This window comes from Alosa pseudoharengus, unplaced genomic scaffold (assembly GCF_046254945.1).
Source record: "Alosa pseudoharengus isolate Yale_2024_CS ecotype anadromous, Long Island Sound unplaced genomic scaffold, YU_APseudo_1.1 YU_APseudo_1.1_scf_17, whole genome shotgun sequence".
Classification (NCBI taxonomy): domain Eukaryota; kingdom Metazoa; phylum Chordata; class Actinopteri; order Clupeiformes; family Clupeidae; genus Alosa; species Alosa pseudoharengus.
The window spans coordinates 4,993,028-5,013,027 of record NW_027468640.1 but is presented as its reverse complement, the minus strand read 5'-3'; the positions used below and the strand labels follow the sequence as shown (position 1 = coordinate 5,013,027).

Genomic DNA, 20,000 nt, shown 5'->3' with positions numbered 1-20,000 from the left:
AGCAAATATGGGATGTGTGTAATGTTTTATTCATTCTTTCTGGTCGGGACGAATGAAACATACAGTTTCTTCCGAATTCTGGCAGCTTAAATTTCAAATCAGTTATTTCACTTTTTCGCCATGGTGGTACTGAAAGAAACACATTTAGAAAAAAAGATTGTTTGTGAAACTTTTTTTTTACTAGCATAATAAAAATATTTTATCTAATGCGCAACTTTGAAACAAAATGACATTACCTGAACAATGTAGGACATAGTCCATATCGAATAAACGTTTAAACATTTTGGAACTCTGGTTTTCACCGCCGCAGTCTTTATTAATGGCGTCTAATCAGAATTTTAGCGTGCACAATCTCCACCACTGGCTTAAACAGACAATATGGCGGGTTTTATGAAATTAAATACAAACGGAAACTAAAAAACAGACCAGGCTTCTATTTGAGATCGGCCTTTATTTATCCAAACCTGTAGCAACACCAGGCGTGTAAAAGAGACGTGTCTGTTTGGGACTCTGCTTTATCTGAAGTTTTACATGTTGTGTAATGGTAGTACAGTAGCCTCTCCAGTTGTTTTTATTTGAAGTTTTACGGTATATGTTGTATAATGGTAGTAGTCTCTCCAATTGTTTTTATTTGAAGTTTTACGGTACTGTACATGTTGTATAATGGTAGTTTTACGATACATGTTGTATAATGGTAGTTTTACGGTACATGTTGTATAATGGTATTTTTACGGTACATGTTGTATAATGGTAGTAGTCTCTCCAGTTGTTTTTATTTGAAGTTTTACGGTACATGTTGTATAATGGTAGTAGTCTCTCCAGTTGTTTTTATTTGAAGTTTTATGGTACATGTTGTATAATGGTAGTAGTCTCTCTAGTTGCTTTTTATCTGAAGTTTTACGGTGCATGTTGTATATAGTAGTCTCTTCAGTTGTTGTTATGTTCCATGTGGGTACAAAGAGTCATTCATCACACAAGACGCTTATGAAAAGAGGGAAAGAAAGATATACAGACTGAAATAGAAATATGTACACATTGCATATCTGATGCACAAACTGAATGAATAGCAGACATAATTCAGCAGAGAGAAAGAGAAATATATAGATATTATATACTAAAGATAGCAAAGGTATTGGAGACATAATTTCAGTGGTGAGATATACTGACCTTGGATCTTTGTGTTATTCTTCAGGTTTTATTGAGAGTGAGTGTGTGTGTGTGTGTGTGTGTGTGTGTGTGTGTGTGTGTGTGTGTGTGTGTGTGTGTGTGTGTGTGTGTGTGTGTGTGTGTGTGTGAAATCTGAGTATCAGATTAAGTCCTCTGCATCTGTTGTCAGAGCAACAATAAGAAATAACCAAAGTAAATGAAGCCTATAAACTCCCAGAGGATCCTTTGAAGATTTAAAGATGGCTGCTCTGTTGTCGTCAGGTCTGATGGTCTACTTTGGGAATCCTTCAGAGATAACAACTTCTCATCTCCTCATCTCTTTCATATTCTTCATCTTTATTCCTTTTCTTTTCATCCATTTTGACTCTCTCTCTTTTATTTTCGTTTCCCACTTCCGCCCAGCCCGTGGTGTCATTGGTCCTTTTTCATTGTGAGCACGTCGTTGCCAGGCAGTCTCATTGTTGTCAGGCCTCATCTCCATGACGGCGAGCATCGTCATCTCTAGGCCCGGTGGTGTAACGGCGATGGCGGCGCCGTCTTGAGGAGCAGCTGCTCGTTCGGTCCAGCAATGAGCAGCTAAAACCAGCTACCAGCATAAGCTGGGATGATACAAGTAGAGGTAATACATACACATACAATTAATATACACTCACACATATATACTGAACTCTCTCTCTCTCTCTCTCTCACACACACACACACACACACACACACACACACACACACACACACACACACACACAGCATGAGATGAGATGTGTCGCTTCATCTAAGTGATAAGAGGATGTTGAGGAGGAGGATGAGGAGGATGAGGAATGTTGCCCCAGTCAGATTAGGATTCCTGCAGCACATGCTGATGCTGTCCCCACTGCTCACCAGAGAGAGTGTGTTAGCCATGCTATCACTTCTATTATCTAACACACACACACACACACACACACACACACACACACACACACAGCAGAGAGAGTGTGTTAGCCATGCTATCACTTCTATTATCTAACACACACACACACACACACACACACACACACACACACACACACACACACACACACACACACACAGCAGAGAGAGTGTGTTAGCCATGCTATCACTTGTATTATCTAACAGCAAGGTCAGGGACCAGCTCCCAAAAGCACATTAGTGGACTCCGCTCACCTAGCTGTTGCAGCCTGTGCTGTGTCCATCCAAATGAACTCAGCATAGACATCAGCTCAGCTTGGATTGCTATGGAGACATCAGCTCAGCTTGGATTGCTATGGAGACATCAGGTCAGCTTGGATCGCAATGGAGACATCTTCACTCAGAGGATTACTATGCATTTTCTATGACAGTTTTAATGCTATTCGTTTCTGATCAACTGGCTGTATAAAGAGGTCGCATCAATGCACAGTGACAGTCGATCATCATATCATATCATTCATAACCATCAATATGCAGAAGGGTTTTGTTTTTTACATTACTGTAGATGGCATAACAGGTACCAATGAAAGGCTGAAAGAGTTAAGTATTGTTATATCACTCCAAGAATTTACCTACAATATTTATGAATGGATGGGTGTATGGATGGATGGATGGATGGATGGATGGATAGATGGATGGAGTGAATGTACTGTATGAAGGAAGAAAGACTAGATAATTGTCCGTCTGTATCAGTGTTCCAGCCTGTATGCATATGATTGCAGTAGCCTCCAGTGCATCCATCAGCTCTTCAGTGCATCGCTCCTCTTCCCTCTGACTGATTTGTATTCCCATGGCTGTCTGCACATCATTGCCAGAGAATTGGACCCCCATCACACAATTACAGATCCAGTAGGCATTAACACGCACGCACGCACGCACGCACGCACGCACACACACACACACACACACACACACACACACTGCCCTAATGTTCTCCACTAATGATGGATCTGCTGAGGTGAGCGCATTAGCCAACTGTACACATGGTGTAATTAAAATGATGGATAAAAAGAGTGTGCAGTTTTGAAGTATGAAAGTCGTTTTGTAACTGTGCTTACCTCAGTCCAGACGCTTCCTGGTTGAAAGTAATAGTGTCCGTTGGGCTGTGCTGGACTCAGGCAAGGTGAAGTGAGAGTGTTCTAGAGTGTTCCATGCAGCTGTCAGAATTCCACTTGTGGTAACTGTAAAAAAAATACTTTCTCATTCACCCGGCACAAGTCCGCTGAAGCAATGTCATATTTCTCACCGTAGGTCTGAAGTGAATGTGACAGTCACGTCCAGAGGTCTCAAAAGAATATGACATTTATGTGAAATGCATCAACCTAGCCTGACAAGAAAGAACAAACTCTGAGATTTCAGCATTTCAACGAAAGAAAAAAAAAGCCACCGGTGAAGATGACAGAACGTGTCAAATCCTGTTTATTTAGTAAATAGCATGTGGTTGTTCTTGTGTGTGTGTGTGTGTGTGTGTGTGTGTGTGTGTGTGTGTGTGTGTGTGTGAAATGTGTGTGTGTGTGTGTGTGTGTGTGTGTGTTTCTCAGATGGACAGTTAGATGCTGTGTGTGTGTGTGTGTGTGTGTGTGTGTGTGTGTGTGTGTGTGTGTGTGTGTGTGTGAAATGTGTGTGTGTGTGTTTCTCAGATGAACAGTAAGATGCTGTGTGTGTGTGTGTGTGTGTGTTTCTCAGATGAACAGTAAGATGCTGTGTGTGTGTATGTGTGTGTTTGTAAAATGTGTGTGTGTGCGTTTCTCAGGTGAACAGTAAGATGCTGTGTGTGTGTGTGTGTGTGTGTGTGTGTGTGTGTGTGTGTGTGTGTGTGTGTGTGTGTGTGTGTGTGTGTGTAAAATGTGTGTGTGTGTCTCAAATGGACAGTAAGATGCTGCATGTGGCTGAATGCCCTGTGTGTACCAGCTGATGAGTGCCCACCGCGTCCGCCTGGAGAGGTGGACAGCGTTCACGGTGGCACTTTGAGGAGAATATCTTGTGACGTTAAGCAGCAAGATGTATTCTCGGGCTTATGCAGCTTGTTTCTGCTGGCTTAAGCACTCTTTTAATACCTGCAGCCTGGGAGTCGATTGGATGTGTCAATCACGCGGCGTGCTGGCGGGTTGAGATTCAGGGGGACTCTAGTAATCCTCTGTGCTTCCGTTTGTGTGTTGACACTTTTTTTATTTGATTTGATGTTTATTTTAAATCTCCTGCTGCCGTGTCCTCGTTTGGTTGGATTGGATTGCCGTTTGTCCTGTGCATTGGGCTCAGGCTGCTTGATATGAACCCTTGACCCCTTGACCCCTCCGACTTTCCCCCTTTGCCCTTTGTTATGCTTTGTGTGTGTCCCCCGTGTGGTGGGGCTGGCATGAGGTTCCCAGAGTGCTGGTCAGTGACGCTGTAGGGCAGAGTCTAGAGTTAGAGTTAAAGGCCGAGAGTCCGTCCTGTGCCAAACAGTTCTGTGTGTGTTCCATTAGTGATCCAGAGAAAAAAAAAAGCATCGGGGTCCGCAATCGCCTGCCCAGGGGTTGCACGGAGAGAAATGCTTTTTTTTTTCTTCTACCCCCCTACCCCCCTACTCAACCCACTTGAGGTGTTTGCTTGTTTTCTGTCTCTCTCTCTCTCTCTCTCTCTCTCTCTCTCTCTCTCTCTCTCTCTCTCTCTTTCACTTTTTTGCTTTCTCTATTTTGTTAATTTTCTCTCTCTCTCTCTCTCTCTCTCTCTCTCTCTCTCTCTTTCACTTTTTTGCTTTCTCTATTTTGTTAATTTTCTCTCTCTCTCTCTCTCTTTGTTTGTCTTTTACTTTCTCTCTAATTCTTCCTTTTTCTGTATCTTTCTCTCTCTTTCTCTCTCTCTCTTTCTCTCTCTCTCTGTCTTTCTCTCTCTGTCTTTCTCTCTCTCTGTCTCTCTCTCTTTCTCTCTCTCTTTTTCTTTCTCTCTCTCTCTATCTCTCTCTCTCTCTCTCTCTCTCTCTCTCTCTCTCTCTCTCTCTCTCTCTCTCTCTCTCTGTTTTTCTTTGAGTTGAACTCGACATCCGTGTGTGCCCTGGGATGTCTGTCACAAACTGCAGTCCAACGTTGTGACAATGCTTTCTTTCCTCCCGTGCTTTTTATGACCTTCCTTTTTCCTTTCTTTCTTTTTTTCTTTCTGTTCTTTCCTTCAAGGTCTGGCGCACCTGACGTTAAACAACCAAGGTATGGGTCCATTCACTCTTTGGTTCTTTTTATTAAAAAAAGAGAAAAAAACACCCCCAGACACTTCTTCCCCCCTGTCTTCTATCAACTCATTTTTTTTTGTCCACATTTTTCATCCCTCACTTTTTCCTCCTCCTCCTCCTCCTCCTACTTCCTGTGTCAATGTTACCTGTCTCATGGCCTCGCTATCTTTTATATATCACTCCTCCTTCCTCTCCTCCCTCTCTCTCTGTCATGTTCCTCCTGTTTTGGTTGTCTTCCTCTCCTCCTCTCCTCTTCCTCTCCTCTGTCCATTGTCTGTTCCTCGTGCTCTATTACCCCCCGTGTCTGTCATCCTCTCCTGTCTTCGTCCATCACCACCCCCGGCGGTTGACCTTTGACCTTCGACCCCTTCGACTGAAGGTAATGCTTTTCTGCTCTCTCTCTCTCCTATGTGCTTGGGTTGGTAAAGAGTTGTGTACACTGTGTCATGTTGACATGCTGAAACTGTGATGTGACCCAGGGGAGAGGTGAAAGGTGAGAGGTGATGCCAACCCCTGGGTTTTAAAGAATAAAAAACTGAGGTGAAGACATAGAGGGGTGACTCTGCATGCGTGTTCAGAATGCACAGAGGTGGCTACACTCTGCGTCATTCTCATTGTTTGGCATATGTGTAGTAGATACGATTACAAGTGTTCATACGATGCTCAGCGCTGGAGCCTCTAAGAAAGTGTGCTGCTAGGCTAGCTGAAAACCCCCAATCTGTTGCATCATGTGGTTGGAAGATTTACAGACAAGCTGTTTGCTATATGTCTTTTGGTACTGTTTTATCTCTCTCTAACTCCGTCCTTCCCTCTCTACCTCTCTCTTTCATGTTCTCTCTCTCTACACACACACACACACACACACACACACACTCTCAGAGACTCTTTAGTCTGTCCATGGAGAGCTACCCTGCTCTCTGAGCGACCTTTATCTGTGATAACACAGACACACACACATGCGCGCGCACGCACCCCATTGCATCTCCAGTGGCCCAGCTGGGTTAGGAAGTTCGCAGGTACGGCCTGGATGCTGAGCAGTGATTGGCCAGGGACCGCTCTGACCTTTGCTTAAAGCAACACACTGTGCTGAGTGCCACCGCCCAGCCTAGCTCAGATTTACACAGCAGCACTGCACTGCAGAGAGCCTCCAGAGGGCCACACTTAACGCGTCACAGACTCAACACAAACACTCCAAATACAAACCTCCAGTGCAACAACAACAACAACAACAACAACAACAAACAAAGCTTTGCAAAGCTTCATCATCTCAACCCAACAGAAATGTGTTTTTGCTAAGCTCTGCATGAAATGCACAAATAATGAGCTGCACCTGGCCCTGTGCAGGCTGCTCCAGGCCTCGGCGTCCCCCAGGCCGGCCTCATCTCCATGGAAGCCATTTCTCGCTGTCAGGGAAGCACGGCGGCTCTTGAGAGGAAGCAGCAGGTCACTAAAACACCAGAGCCAGAGATGTGTTTACCAGCGAGCGACGGAACGAGCGAGCGAGCAGCACGAGTCAGCCACAGATTATTTTAACATACTCCATCAGCAACACACACACACACACACACACACACACACACACACACACACACACGTTGAGTCCACTGCCGCTCCTTGTGTCCCAAATCTGCTCATATCAATGCAGGGGCGTCTCTGTCGATGACATTTTGATTTCTCTTTGGTCTGTTTACCTAAAGCTACTTGGCTAGCTGTGTACTCTCGCCGCACACACACACACACAGACACACACACACACACACACACACACACACACACACACACACGGGAAGCGTGCCGGCGCAGGACAGCACAGGATGGCGGGGAGGATAATTGGACGCACGGCAGGAATGGAAAATCGGGCATTAGTTGCGTTTTCCTCTCCAGCACTCTATCTGCAGCCCCCCCCCCCCCTGCCTGCCTGCCGTCCACTATCCCAGAGATCAGTGGAGAGACCTCTCCGTCAAGGGGGCTGGGGGCTGTAATGCACTTTTGTTTGTTGATTTGTGTTTGTTTATTTTTTTCCTCCTGTTTGCAGACACACACACACACACACACACACACACACACACACACACACACACACACACACACACACACACACAGAGAGACACACAGAGACACACACATACACACAGACAATAGATACTGACACAAATGCAGACACACACACACACACACACACACACACACAGAAATACAGACATATGCATGCAAGAGGTACATTAGTATACTTTTCAGATGGGAAACACTTGTCTTGGCCAGAGCATCATAGGTATGCTCACAAACAGCACAAAGTCAGCAAAAGAAAGCTACATTTCCCCCCTGGTTAATAGGTGAACACAAAGCCCCGCACATCCAGCAGAAAGCAACTGCAGAGCAGGCATCTCTGAAAGTAGCAATCAAGGGCCGACCCAGTGGGGCCGAGCAGGTGATCTGGCTCTGTTGAATCAGAACCTCCTCTTGTAGGCCCAATATTGATCTGCTCTATTCAATATGGTTGTTGGCACATGGGGTTGATGGAGAGACGTCTTGGACGGGCCAAATCGATAAACTTGTTTGGTGGAGGAATAAAGCAAAGGACTTAAGTGAATGACGCAGTTTTCAATTGGAATTTCCAACCACCATTGTCAGCACCCTAGCCTCGCTCTGCGTTGAATAGGTGTGTGTTTGAACACACATAGGTGTGTGTGCGTGTGAGAGAGAGAGAGAGAGTGTGTGTTTATGTGGTCTGTGTTATGAAAGCGTGGACGAGAAGCTTCAATGGCATAGTTTCATAGTTTCAATGGCAGATTGGAGAGGCAGGGGCCTATACACGTTGAAAGGTTGAGAGAGAGAGAATGAGAAAGAGAGAGAGACAGAGAGAGAGATTATTCCATGAAATCTGGAGGGTAAGGGGACTGGGAGGAGATGGATAGAATGGAGGGAGGAGAGGAGAACAAAGGAAATGATAGAGAGGCAGGACAAGAGGAGGAGTGGAAAGAAGGATGATATTGAAGAATGCTATTAAAATTGTCTCCTTAATTCCAAATGGAGACACAGTTGACCAGTGTTGCAAGGTGAAGCCAAGGTAATGAACTGAAGCAAAGATCTAGGAAACCTGGCTAATTATAGTACCAGAATATACATTCACGTCTGGGGTCAAATTGGAGGGGGGGGGAACAGGTAGTGATATACCCTTATTCAATTAAGATGTCTCTTGTGGGGAACAATTAGTTAGGTACACCATTTGCTATTGTAAGGTGACAACATTCGGTCTACTTACAATAAATGTCCTGTCCCCACACTTTCTGCAGTATTTTAAACAAAAAACCAAAAGAATGACATACAGAAAACCACTAAAATCTAACAACATAGAGGCAGAATGATAGGAGGAGAGGAGAGGAGGATGATATAGAGGCAGAACAAGAGGAGGAGAGGAAAGGAGGATGATATAGAGGACAAGAGGAGGAGAGGAAATGAGGATGATATAGAGGGCAAGAGGATGAGAGGAAAGGAGGATGATATAGAGGACAAGAGGAGGAGAGGAAATGAGGATGATATAGAGGACAAGAGGATGAGAGGAAAGGAGGATGATATAGAGGACAAGAGGAGGAGAGGAAATGAGGATGATATAGAGGACAAGAGGATGAGAGGAAAGGAGGATGATATAGAGGACAAGAGGAGGAGAGGAAAGGAGGATGATATAGAGGACAAGAGCAGGAGAGGAAAGGAGGATGATATAGAGGACAAGAGGAGGAGAGGAAAGGAGGATGATTTAGAGTACATACAGAAAGTATTCATTCCATCTCCTGCCCCTTATTGGCACCTATTCACACGGCATACAACACCTACACCACACACTGAAACAACATTATACTGAATTCCAAACAACAGACCCCACCTTCCAACACCACACACTCATCTCTGCATATAGACGAAATAAAAACCTCAAGGACCTCCTCATACGCACCACCTTCACCCGTCACCTACAACCCCCACCCCCTAAAGAAAACCTACACTTCACCCCTCACTTATTCATCACTAATATTCACAGTCACTGCTCTGCACCCATTAACCCTTTAAATTTAGACACTCCCAATATAGTTTATGCCATCACCTGTACTTATTGTCACATGTTGTACATCGGGGAAACTGGACATACACTACGCACACGCCTCAAACAACATCTGCACAACATACAAAAAAATACACTCAACACTTACCTCGTCACACACTTCCAGACGCACGACATCACACATTTGAGGGTCTGTGGCCTTGAAGGGAACCCAGGCTGGACTGTTTTACAGAGGAAAAGAGCAGAGAGATTGTGGATTTTAAAACTTCAAACATTACACCCAACAGGTTTTAATGAAAAATTAAATTGAAATTTTAAACCACTCTGTGTCTTTTTTACAGCTCCTCTCTTTATACTTTTAACTTATATTTTATTCTGTTTTATTTTATTTTATTTTATTTTATTTTATTTTATTTTATTTGACTTTTAGATGGGATTAGTGGGGCGGGGACAACTGGCCAGTGCATAATGGTCCAAACAACCACTCACCAAAGAAAATTTTAATTCTAATTTCCTAACCCTAACTTGTTATGACAAAAACCGAATGACACTTAATGACACCTAACTTGTTATGACAAAAACCGAATGACACTTAACTCATTGAGTGCCAAAAATGTAATATTACGTTTTTTTTTAATTTTATTACGAAACTAGACACTCTAACACACCTTATATGTGATTTTGGAACTCTGTGATGAATGGAAATAAAATATATGATGATCGAAAACTCATGAAAACACACAATCTGGACATTTTATCTGGACATTTTATCAAAACTCGGTTGCCGCTTTGGGTCGAATCAGTGACGCATGCACGTCAGGTCAAAACCAGGCCATTTTCATGGGTCTATCACTAGGTGGCAGTCTCGCCAGGTCTCGCTGATCACTTCCCGTAAAATAGTTTACAGGCAACACTTCATATTTCATGAAAGACGTGAAATCTCCATTTCTAGAAAAAAAACAGCGATTTTGATGAAAACTAGCCAATGTTTAGCTTAGGATTTCTCAGGAACAGAGGCGTGTAGAAATACACGGTTTGCACCCACTGAGAGCTTAAAGTCTCACCTTTTACCCAAGCCATTGTATGTGTTCATAGCTATAACACAGAATATGCTGTGGCTGTACAAAAATCATCAACAATGGTCTAGATTGCTGGCACTCTAGGACAAAGCTTCCGAAAACAGCTTGGCATTCAATGAGTTAATGACATTACATTACATTACATTACATTACATTACATTACATTACATTACATTACATTTGGCTGACGCATTTTTAACCAAAGCGACTAACAACATGGTAAACAGTTTAAGTTTTAGAGCAATTATCAACAATATTAGGACAATTTGAAAAACATAAGAATAAGTACAGTAAGAATAAGTGCATCAGTGAGTGCTGTTTTTAAACAGTTACGTGTCCGTTTAAGACGGCTGGTGAGTGCTAGGATCAGCAAGACTTGTTGTAAGTGTTGCTATGAGAGGAGATGTTCTCTAAAGAGCTGGGTCTTCAGGAGTTTTTTGAAAATGGAGAGGGATGTCCCTGCCCTTGTAGGAACTGGCAGTGTGTTCCACCAACGAGGAACAACAGATGAGAAAAGTTTGGATTGGCCTGAGAGTACCGGAGGTAGAGCTAGACGTCGTTCGTCTGAGGAGCGCAGCGGTCTGGAGGTAGCGTATGTCTGTATGAAGGCATTCAAGTAGGTGGGAGCAGAACCGGAGACTACTTTGTAGGCAAGCGTTAGAGCCTTGAATTTGATGCGGGCCGCCATAGGTAGCCAATGTAGCTGGATGAGTAGCGGGGTAACATGTGCCCTCTTGGGTTGGTTGTAGACCAGGCGCGCCGCCGCGTTCTGGATCATCTGAAGTGGTTTCACTGCGCAGGCTGTCAGGAGGGCGTTGCAGTAGTCGAGTCGTGAGATGACTATTGCCTGAACCAGAAGTTGGGTAGCATCTTGAGTTAAGTAAGTCCTGATTTTCCGTATATTGTAGAGTGCGAAACGGCATGACCGGGCGACTGAGGCAACATGATCTGAGAAGTTTAGTTGGTTGTCGAGAACAACTCCTAGATTTCTTGCAGTCCTGGTAGGTGAAACAGACAGGGAGTCAAATTTGATGTTGATGTCGTGGTGTATGTTTAGCTGGGAGGACCAGCAGTTCAGTCTTTGAGAGGTTCAGCTGGAGGTGGTGTGCCTTCATCCATGTAGCTATGTCTGAGAGGCAATCCGAGATCCGTGCTGAAACCAAGGGGTCATCAGGTGGAAAGGACAGATAGAGCTGTGTGTCGTCTGCATAGCAGTGGTATGAGAAGCCATGCGAACGGATAATCTGTCCCAAGGAGGTGGTGTAGATAGCAAAGAGAAGGGGGCCCAGTACTGAGCCCTGGGGGACCCCTGTGGTGAGATGGTGAGGTGCAGATAGCTGACCAAGCCATGATACGTTAAACGAGCGTCCTGTGAGGTAGGATTCAAACCAGGAGAGAGCAGAACCGGAGATTCCCATGTTAGCGAGTATAGAGAGAAGGATGCGGTGATTAACCGTGTCAAAGGCAGCCGATAAGTCAAGCAGAATGAGTACTGATGACCGAGCGGTCGCCCTGGCTTCTTTTAAGGCTTCTGTTACAGACAGCAGAGCCGTTTCGGTAGAGTGGCCGCTTTTGAACCCAGACTGATTTGGATCCAGAAGGTTGTTCTGTGAAAGGAAGTCAGAGACCTGTTTGGAGACTGCTCGTTCAATGCCTTTGGATAGGAAAGGCAGGAGTGAGACAGGGCGGTAGTTCTCGACTTGAGCAGGGTTGAGAGAAGCTTTCTTAAGTAACGGTGTTACCCGGGCCATTTTGAACGCTGTTGGAAATGTGCCGGAGGTTAGCGAGGCATTGATCACGTGTGTGATAGCTGGTGCGATGGTCGGGCTGATGGACTGAAGTAGGCTCGTAGGTATAGGGTCCAGTGAGCATGTGGTAGGACGGCTGCATGTCAGGAGTCTAGATACTTCATTCTCGGAGAGAGGCGTGAATGCTGAAAAGGATGATCTAGCAGTCCCTAGAGGTTGTAGGAGTGCGGTATCTGAGTCAGATGCGTTGAGTGGGCATGTAGAGAATTGACTGCTGATTGCCGCCACTTTATTTGTAAAAAATGAGGCGAGGGTGTCTGCAGTAAGGCTGGATGGAGGAGGAGGCATCTGAGGGTTGAGTAGCGATTTGAAGGTTGAAAAAAGCTTTCGAGTGTCTGTAGCGCTGTTGATTTTGTCATTGTAGATAGCCGTCTTAGCAGCAGTGATGCTGGCTGAGAAGGAGGTCAGGAGTGTCTGGTAGTTTTTGAGGTCATCAGTTAGTTTGGATTTGTGCCATTTCCTCTCCGCGGCTCTGAGTTTGGTGCGCTGCGATCGGATGGTATCATTTAGCCATGGATGAGAGTGTTTGGATCGATCGAGCTGGCCTTGTGGTAAGAGGGCACAGCTCGTCTAGACACGAGCTCAGTGTGGAGCAGAGCGAGTCTGTGGCCTCATTAACCTCCAGAGAGGAGAAGGTGTTGAGTGGAGGTAGACCGGAGGCAACCACAGAGGAAAAGTGCGTTGGAGACAGGTTCCGGATGTTGCGGCGGAACGTGACCATCGGCTGAGGAGCCGGAGGCTGTTCTGTCAGGCTGACGTTGAACTGGATGAAGAAGTGGTCAGAAAGATGGAGAGGCGTCACCGTGAGGGTGTCTGTGCTGCAGTTCCGAGTGAAGATCAAGTCAAGCTCTTTGCCAGCTTTGTGTGTCGGTGGGCTTTGAACCAGTTTGAGGTCAAAGGAGTGGATCAGGGCCAAAAAGTCCGCTGAGCCTGGGGCATCTAAGTGGATGTTGATATCGCCGAGGACAAGAAGCGGACAGTCATGCTCAGGGATGGAGGACAGCAGAGTGTCAAGTTCGTCCAAAAAGTCGCCTAGTTGGCCTGGAGGGCGGTAGATGACCAGCACGTAGAGTTTTGCTGGGGCGATCACTGTGATGGCATGGAATTCGAATGAGACATATTTGTTTGAAGACAGAAGTGTTATGTCATAAACGTTTATAATTGTTTATAACACGTTCATGACAGTGTCATGTTACTTGTACCCACATCTGTGCCTCGAGACAATCCTGTCTCGGAGGTCTTTAAAGCAGCAGAAACTGTTCTGTACGCAGATCTGTGCCTCGAGACAATCCTGTCTCGGAGGTCTTTAAAGCAGCAGACAATGTTCTGTACCCAGATCTGTGCCTCGAGACAATCCTGTCTCGGAGGTCTTTAAAGCAGCAGACAATGTTCTGTACCCAGATCTGTGCCTCGAGACAATCCTGTCTCGGAGGTCTTTAAAGCAGCAGACAATGTTCTGTACCCAGATCTGTGCCTCGAGACAATCCTGTCTCGGAGGTCTTTAAAGCAGCAGAAACTGTTCTGTACCCAGATCTGTGCCTCGAGACAATCCTCGGAGGTCTAAAGACAATTCCTTTGACTTTATGCTTGTTTTGTCGTCTTTCCAAATCATGTCCAATCCACAGAATTTCCCACAGGTGGACTCCAATTAAGCTGTAGACACATCTCAAAGATGATCAGTGGAAACAGAATGCACCTGAGCTCAATTTTGAGCTTAATCACAAAGGCTGTGAATACTTATCTACAAGTAATTTCTTTGTTTTTTATTTTTAATACGTTTGCAAAAATCTCTAACAAACTTTTTTTAAGTTGTCATTATGGGGTATTATGTGTAGAATTTTGAGGAAAAAAATAAATTTAATCCATTTTGGAATAAGGCTGTAACCTATACTTTCTGCATGCACTGTAGAGGAAGGCAAGAGGAGGAGAGGAAAGGAGGATGACATAGAGACAGAACAAGAGGAGGAGGGAGGAGATGCCGATAGAGGTAGTGAGGAGAACAGGAAAAAGGGAGGAGAGGAGATGGATTGAGGAGAAGAAAGATGGAGGGGAAGAGAGAGAAATAGAGATAAAGAGCAGAGGAAAAGAGGGGAGGAGAGGAAGAGAGAAAGAGCAGAGGAAAATGGGAGAAAAGAGGGAGGAAGGAAAGGGGATAGTGGGAAAGAGGAGGAGGAAAGATGGATGGAGCAGAGGAGATGGAGAGAGGGGGGAGCTAGATGAAGAGAGAAAGAGCAGAGGAAAAGAGGGGAGGAGAGGATCAGAAAGAGAAGAGGAAAAGAGGGGAGGAGAGGAAAAGAGGGGAGGAGAGGAAGAGAAAAAGAGCAGAGGAAAAGAGGGGAGGAGAGGACAGGAAAAGAGGGAGGAGATTAGATGGAGTGCAGTGAGGCTTAGACATGTGGTCTGTCGTCCACGTCGGAGGCTTCAGCCAGGTGTGTCTGCGTGTGTGTCTGTGTGTGTGTGTGTGTGTGTGTGTGTGTCTGTCTCATCCACTTCAGAGGCTTCGGCCAGGTGTGTCTGTGCTTCACACACGACTGGCAAAGAGCGGAAGAAATCAATGCTCCACACCTCACAGCAGCTTGCCCTTGAGTGACACAGAGGGCATTAACACACACACATCATATACCCCAAACCAATACATATGCCCCAAACCAACACACATGCCCCAAACCAATACATATGCCCCAAACCAACACACATGCCCCAAACCAATACATATGCTCCAAACCAACACACATGCCCCAAACCAATAGCAATGCCCTCGTACCCAGCTGGCCTGTAATTGGTAGGTGTGAGATTTAAGGTAATACAAACTGCAGTGTAGTTCTTAATCTTTAACTATATAAGAAACAATGAGTCTTTCTTTGTATGGGGAGATGAGATTGCTATTTGGCTAGATGCTCACACACACACTCCTCTCTGAACAGTGTATCACAGTAGCCACACACACACACTCCTCTCTCAACAGTGTATCACAGTAGCCACACACACACACTCCTCTCTCAACAGTGTATCACAGTAGCCACACACACACACTCCTCTCTCAACAGTGTATCACAGTAGCCACACACACACACTCCTCTCTCAACAGTGTATCACAGTAGCCAGACACACACACTCCTCTCTCAACAGTGTATCACAGTAGCCAGACAGATGGCAGACAAAAGAGGAGCCTGACAGATGGGAGGTCCTGGCCAGTATAGGCTTACGGCAGCTAGGGATGACACACACTAGTCCAAGACACACACACACACACACACACACACACACACACACACACACACACACACACTAGTCCAACACCACTCACACACACTCTCACACACACACTAGTCCAACACCACTCTCATACACACACTAGTCCAACATCACACACACACACACTGGTCCAATACCACTCAAACACACACACACACTAGTCCAACACCACACACTGGTCTGGAGCCTGCTATACCAGCTACGACTGGTGTGCCGGTTGCAAAGCAGAAGCAGCAACGGCATCCAGAGCTTCAGCAATAAGTGCTGAACCTGAGCACACCATGATAATGAGCACACCATTACTATCTATATATAATGATAACGAGCACACCATGATAATGAGCACACCATGATAATGAGCACACCATGATAACGAGCACACCATGATAACGAGCACACCATGATAACGAGCACACCATGATAATGAGCACACCATGACTATCTATATATAATGATAATGAGCACACCATGATAATGAGCACACCATGATAATGAGCACACCATGACTATCTATATATAATGATAATGAGCACACCATGATAATGAGCACACCATGATAATGAGCACACCATGATAATGAGCACACCATGACTATCTATGGAGAATGATAACGAGAACACCATGACTATCTATATATAATGATAACGAGAACACCATGACTATCTATATATAATGATAACGAGCACACCATGACTATCTATATATAATGATAAAGAGAACACCATGACTATCTATATATAATGATAACGAGAACACCATGACTATCTATATATAATGATAAAGAGAAGACCATGACTATCTATATATAATGATAACGAGAACACCATGACTATCTATATATAATGATAAAGAGAAGACCATGACTATCTATAGAGAATGATAACGGGCACACCATGACTATCTATGGAGTATGATAAAGAGGAGCGTGTTAAAGCTCTAAGTGGGTTGGACCAGTTAGCCTATAGCTAGCCTATAGCAAAAAGGAAGCTGTAGGATAACTGGTCCAACCCACTTCCAATGAATTATGCTAAGCTAGGCTAACAGTGTCAGACAGGGTTATTGCATGCACAGAGAGGAGAAGGGTCTGCATTCTCTTATCTATCTCTGGGGTAGACAGAACATAAGCTCATTTACCCAAAACGTTGCCGTGTTCCTAGGCACGGCTGAAGTGCCCTTGAGCAAGACACCTAACCCCTCACTGCTCCCCTTGAGCCAGGCACCTGACCCCTCACTGCTCCCCTTGAGCAAGGCACCTGACCCCTCAATGCTCCCCTTGAGCAAGGCACCTGACCCCTCACTGCTCCCCTTGAGCAAGGCACCTAACCCCTCAATGCTCCCCTTGAGCCAGGCACCTGACCCCTCAATGCTCCCCTTGAGCAAGGCACCTGACCCCTCACTGCTCCCCTTGAGCAAGGCACCTAACCCCAAAATGCTCCCCTTGAGCCAGGCACCTGACCCCTCAATGCTCCCCTTGAGCAAGGCACCTAACCCCTCACTGCTCCCCTTGAGCAAGGCACCTGACCCCTCACTGCTCCCCTTGAGCAAGGCACCTAACCCCTCACTGCTCCCCTTGAGCAAGGCACCTGACCCCTCACTGCTCCCCGAGCTCCGCTGTTGATGCAGGCAGCTCACTGCGCCGGGATTAGTGTGTGCTTCACCTCACTGTGTGTTCACTGTGTGCTGTGTGTGTTTCACTAATTCACGGATTGGGATAAATGCAGAGACCAAATTTCCCTCACGGGATCAAATACTCTTACTTATACATATCCAGGCCTACGTTTCATATCCAGGCCTACATTTGGAGATTAAAGAGTTCTTGAAGAGCAGAGTGAAGCTAGCAATTCCCAAAGGCAGTATGGAGCTAGACCCTTCAGGGCTTAGTATGTTAGCAGCAGTATTATGAAATCGATTGGGTTTATGATGTGGGCTAGCGAAGAGAAGCGAGTTCAGGAGAAATGTGCTCATATTTTGTAGCTCTAGTGAATGTGTGAGTGAGCGGCAGTATTTTGTTATCAGCTGGAGGCTCTTGAGTGAGTTGTAGCGGCAGCCGTCAATAATAAAACACAAGGCGTAAAGGGTGAGCCAACACCCACCAGTTTCTGCCGACCCAGATGGGATTCATTGTTTTTCACCCGCAGTCGTTTGATAGATCTTTTATTTTGCTCTTTTTTTGCTCTTTTGATCTTGTCAATGTGTGTTGCTCAAACATGCTAAGATATCTATTATTTTCATAAGATTATTATTTTCCTCATGGCCTGGACATGTAAAACAATGTTGTTCTTCCTAATTCAGAACTTGTAATCTAGATTTATTAAGCTACAGTTTTCACACACACACACACACACACACACACACACACACACACAAACAAACAATTCACCTTGATTCTACCAAGATAAAACACACACGCATACACACAAACATTAACACACACACACACACTAACACACACACACACATTAACACACACACATTAACACACACACACATTAACACACACACACACACACATTAACACACACACACAGGAACACACACACATTAACACACACACACACACACATTAACACACACACACAGGAACACACACACATTAACACACACACACACACACATTAACACACACACACACATTAACACACACCAGTGTTGTATAAAGTACTAGAAAGCAATACTTGAGTAAAAGTACAAGTATCATACTAGAAAAAGACTTTGGTAGAAGTGAAAGTTACCTTTTAGAATATTACTTAAGTAAAAGTCTTAAAGTATCTGATATATACTGTACTTAAGTATCAAAAGTAATTTTTTGATATTTAATGTACTTAAGTATTTGAAGTAAAAGTAAAAAGCAAGCGGTTTTATTTGGAACTTTTATTGTGAACTTTATTTTGGCTTTCTTATAGTAAAGCATAAAGCATATTCAGGGTTCCCATATCTTCTTAATCTCACTCATCAAATCAAAATCACATTCTTTTCTAGGACTTTTCAGGCACAAGTTTGGTCATGTGGTATGAGCATTTCTAGGGCTTACTTACTCCCCAGGTCACTATCTCTCTCTCTCTCTCTCACACACACACACACACACACAGGCCACCTATGTCCAGCAGCTACTAATATGCCAGTCATTAGTTGAAACTGAAAAGGTGTCTGTTCATCTTCAAAAGAAGCTGGTTTTCAAAGTTGCCAGAATTCAGTGCCAGGGAGTTTCAGGCCCAAGACCGGCCCAAGTTTTCCATAGTGGTGGAAATTGGATAAATGAAGCAACATTTCAGCTCTTACTATCCTGTAGTTTTTATTAGTACCATGGTTCAACAAATGTGTAAAGGTTATATAATAATTCACTTCAACTGAAAAGTTAACTAAAGATATTCCACTATTCCACAAGTTAACAAAAACAGAAAGAAAGAAAGAAAGCCTTTGAAATGTAGCTTATCCCACACTTCCACAAAGAGGCACATTTAACTAATGTTTAGGCTACATGTTTTTTGCATGGGTAGGCTATATTGTTGTTTGGTGATGTAGCCTACTCCTTTACTACACCCTCTTCTGAGCAAACAAGGTATAGGTTTATCATGTAGGGTAATTGCTCTTTCTTAAATTAAATAACTTTATTTATTTCATTTTCAGTGGTCGACTGGTTGATCTGCTGCTCAGTCTCTCCTGGCCTCTTTCTACCATCCATCCTTCCTGACGCTTGTGTCTACTGTAGGGCCGGCTCGGCTATCCGTATCTGAGAAAACTTTTTGGAAAAGACGGGCTATATGGACCCAACCAACTCTTTTTGGGAGGGCAGAACTCCCTCACATAGGCTACAACCCATGCAGAGGCATTGCATTAGTGTCATGCACAGAACGTGTCCTACTTTAAGAAAAGATAGACTAACGTGACAAATGTCAATATTTGTTTCCTCGACCGGCCCAAAAGTGAAGCGGCCCACCGGGAATTCTCCCGATTGTCCACCCCGGGCCTGATTACTCTTCTTGGACTGAAGACAAGTCCTGAGATGCTAAATAGCCTTTCACAGGCCGCTGAGGCAGGTAGCGGAGTGTTCAGCTTCACAGAAAGCTCCCAGAAACATTTCTTGCAAATACGGCCACGGGTGTATGACGTTATCTCCACCACTACCCTGTTCACCGAGTTCACCACTATCGTCTGGGTGGTCGTCTATGATAACGGGAGGTCCTCCAGTAGGTGCTCGTGCTTCCATGGCGGTTTCAGTTGTGCGTCCTCCTCCTTTAGCAACAAACAAGAGCTGAAATAGAGCGCGCAGCGTGCGGAGTGTGCGTAATGCAATCTAGGAGCAGTGATTCGCCAAACCTCCCTTATTGCAGTCACACACATTTCTTCTAATTATATGTTTTAGTAACGAGTAACGAAGATGCTTAGTGGACATATAACGGAGTAAAAGTATACATTTTATCTAGGAAATGTAGTGTAGTAAAAGTGAAAGTTGGCATAAATTTAAA

General features: G+C 44.7%; 1 protein-coding gene across 1 annotated transcript in view; it reads left to right on the top strand.

Moving 5' to 3' along the window:
* Positions 1–20,000, top strand: part of LOC143127170 (neurexin-2-like) — a 688,425-nt gene that overhangs the window by 170,047 nt on the left and 498,378 nt on the right. Inside the window, exon 4 of the mRNA XM_076288483.1 lies at positions 5,286–5,315. Within this exon, the coding sequence (XP_076144598.1) occupies positions 5,286–5,315 (30 nt within the window). The remainder of the gene's footprint in view (positions 1–5,285; positions 5,316–20,000) is intronic.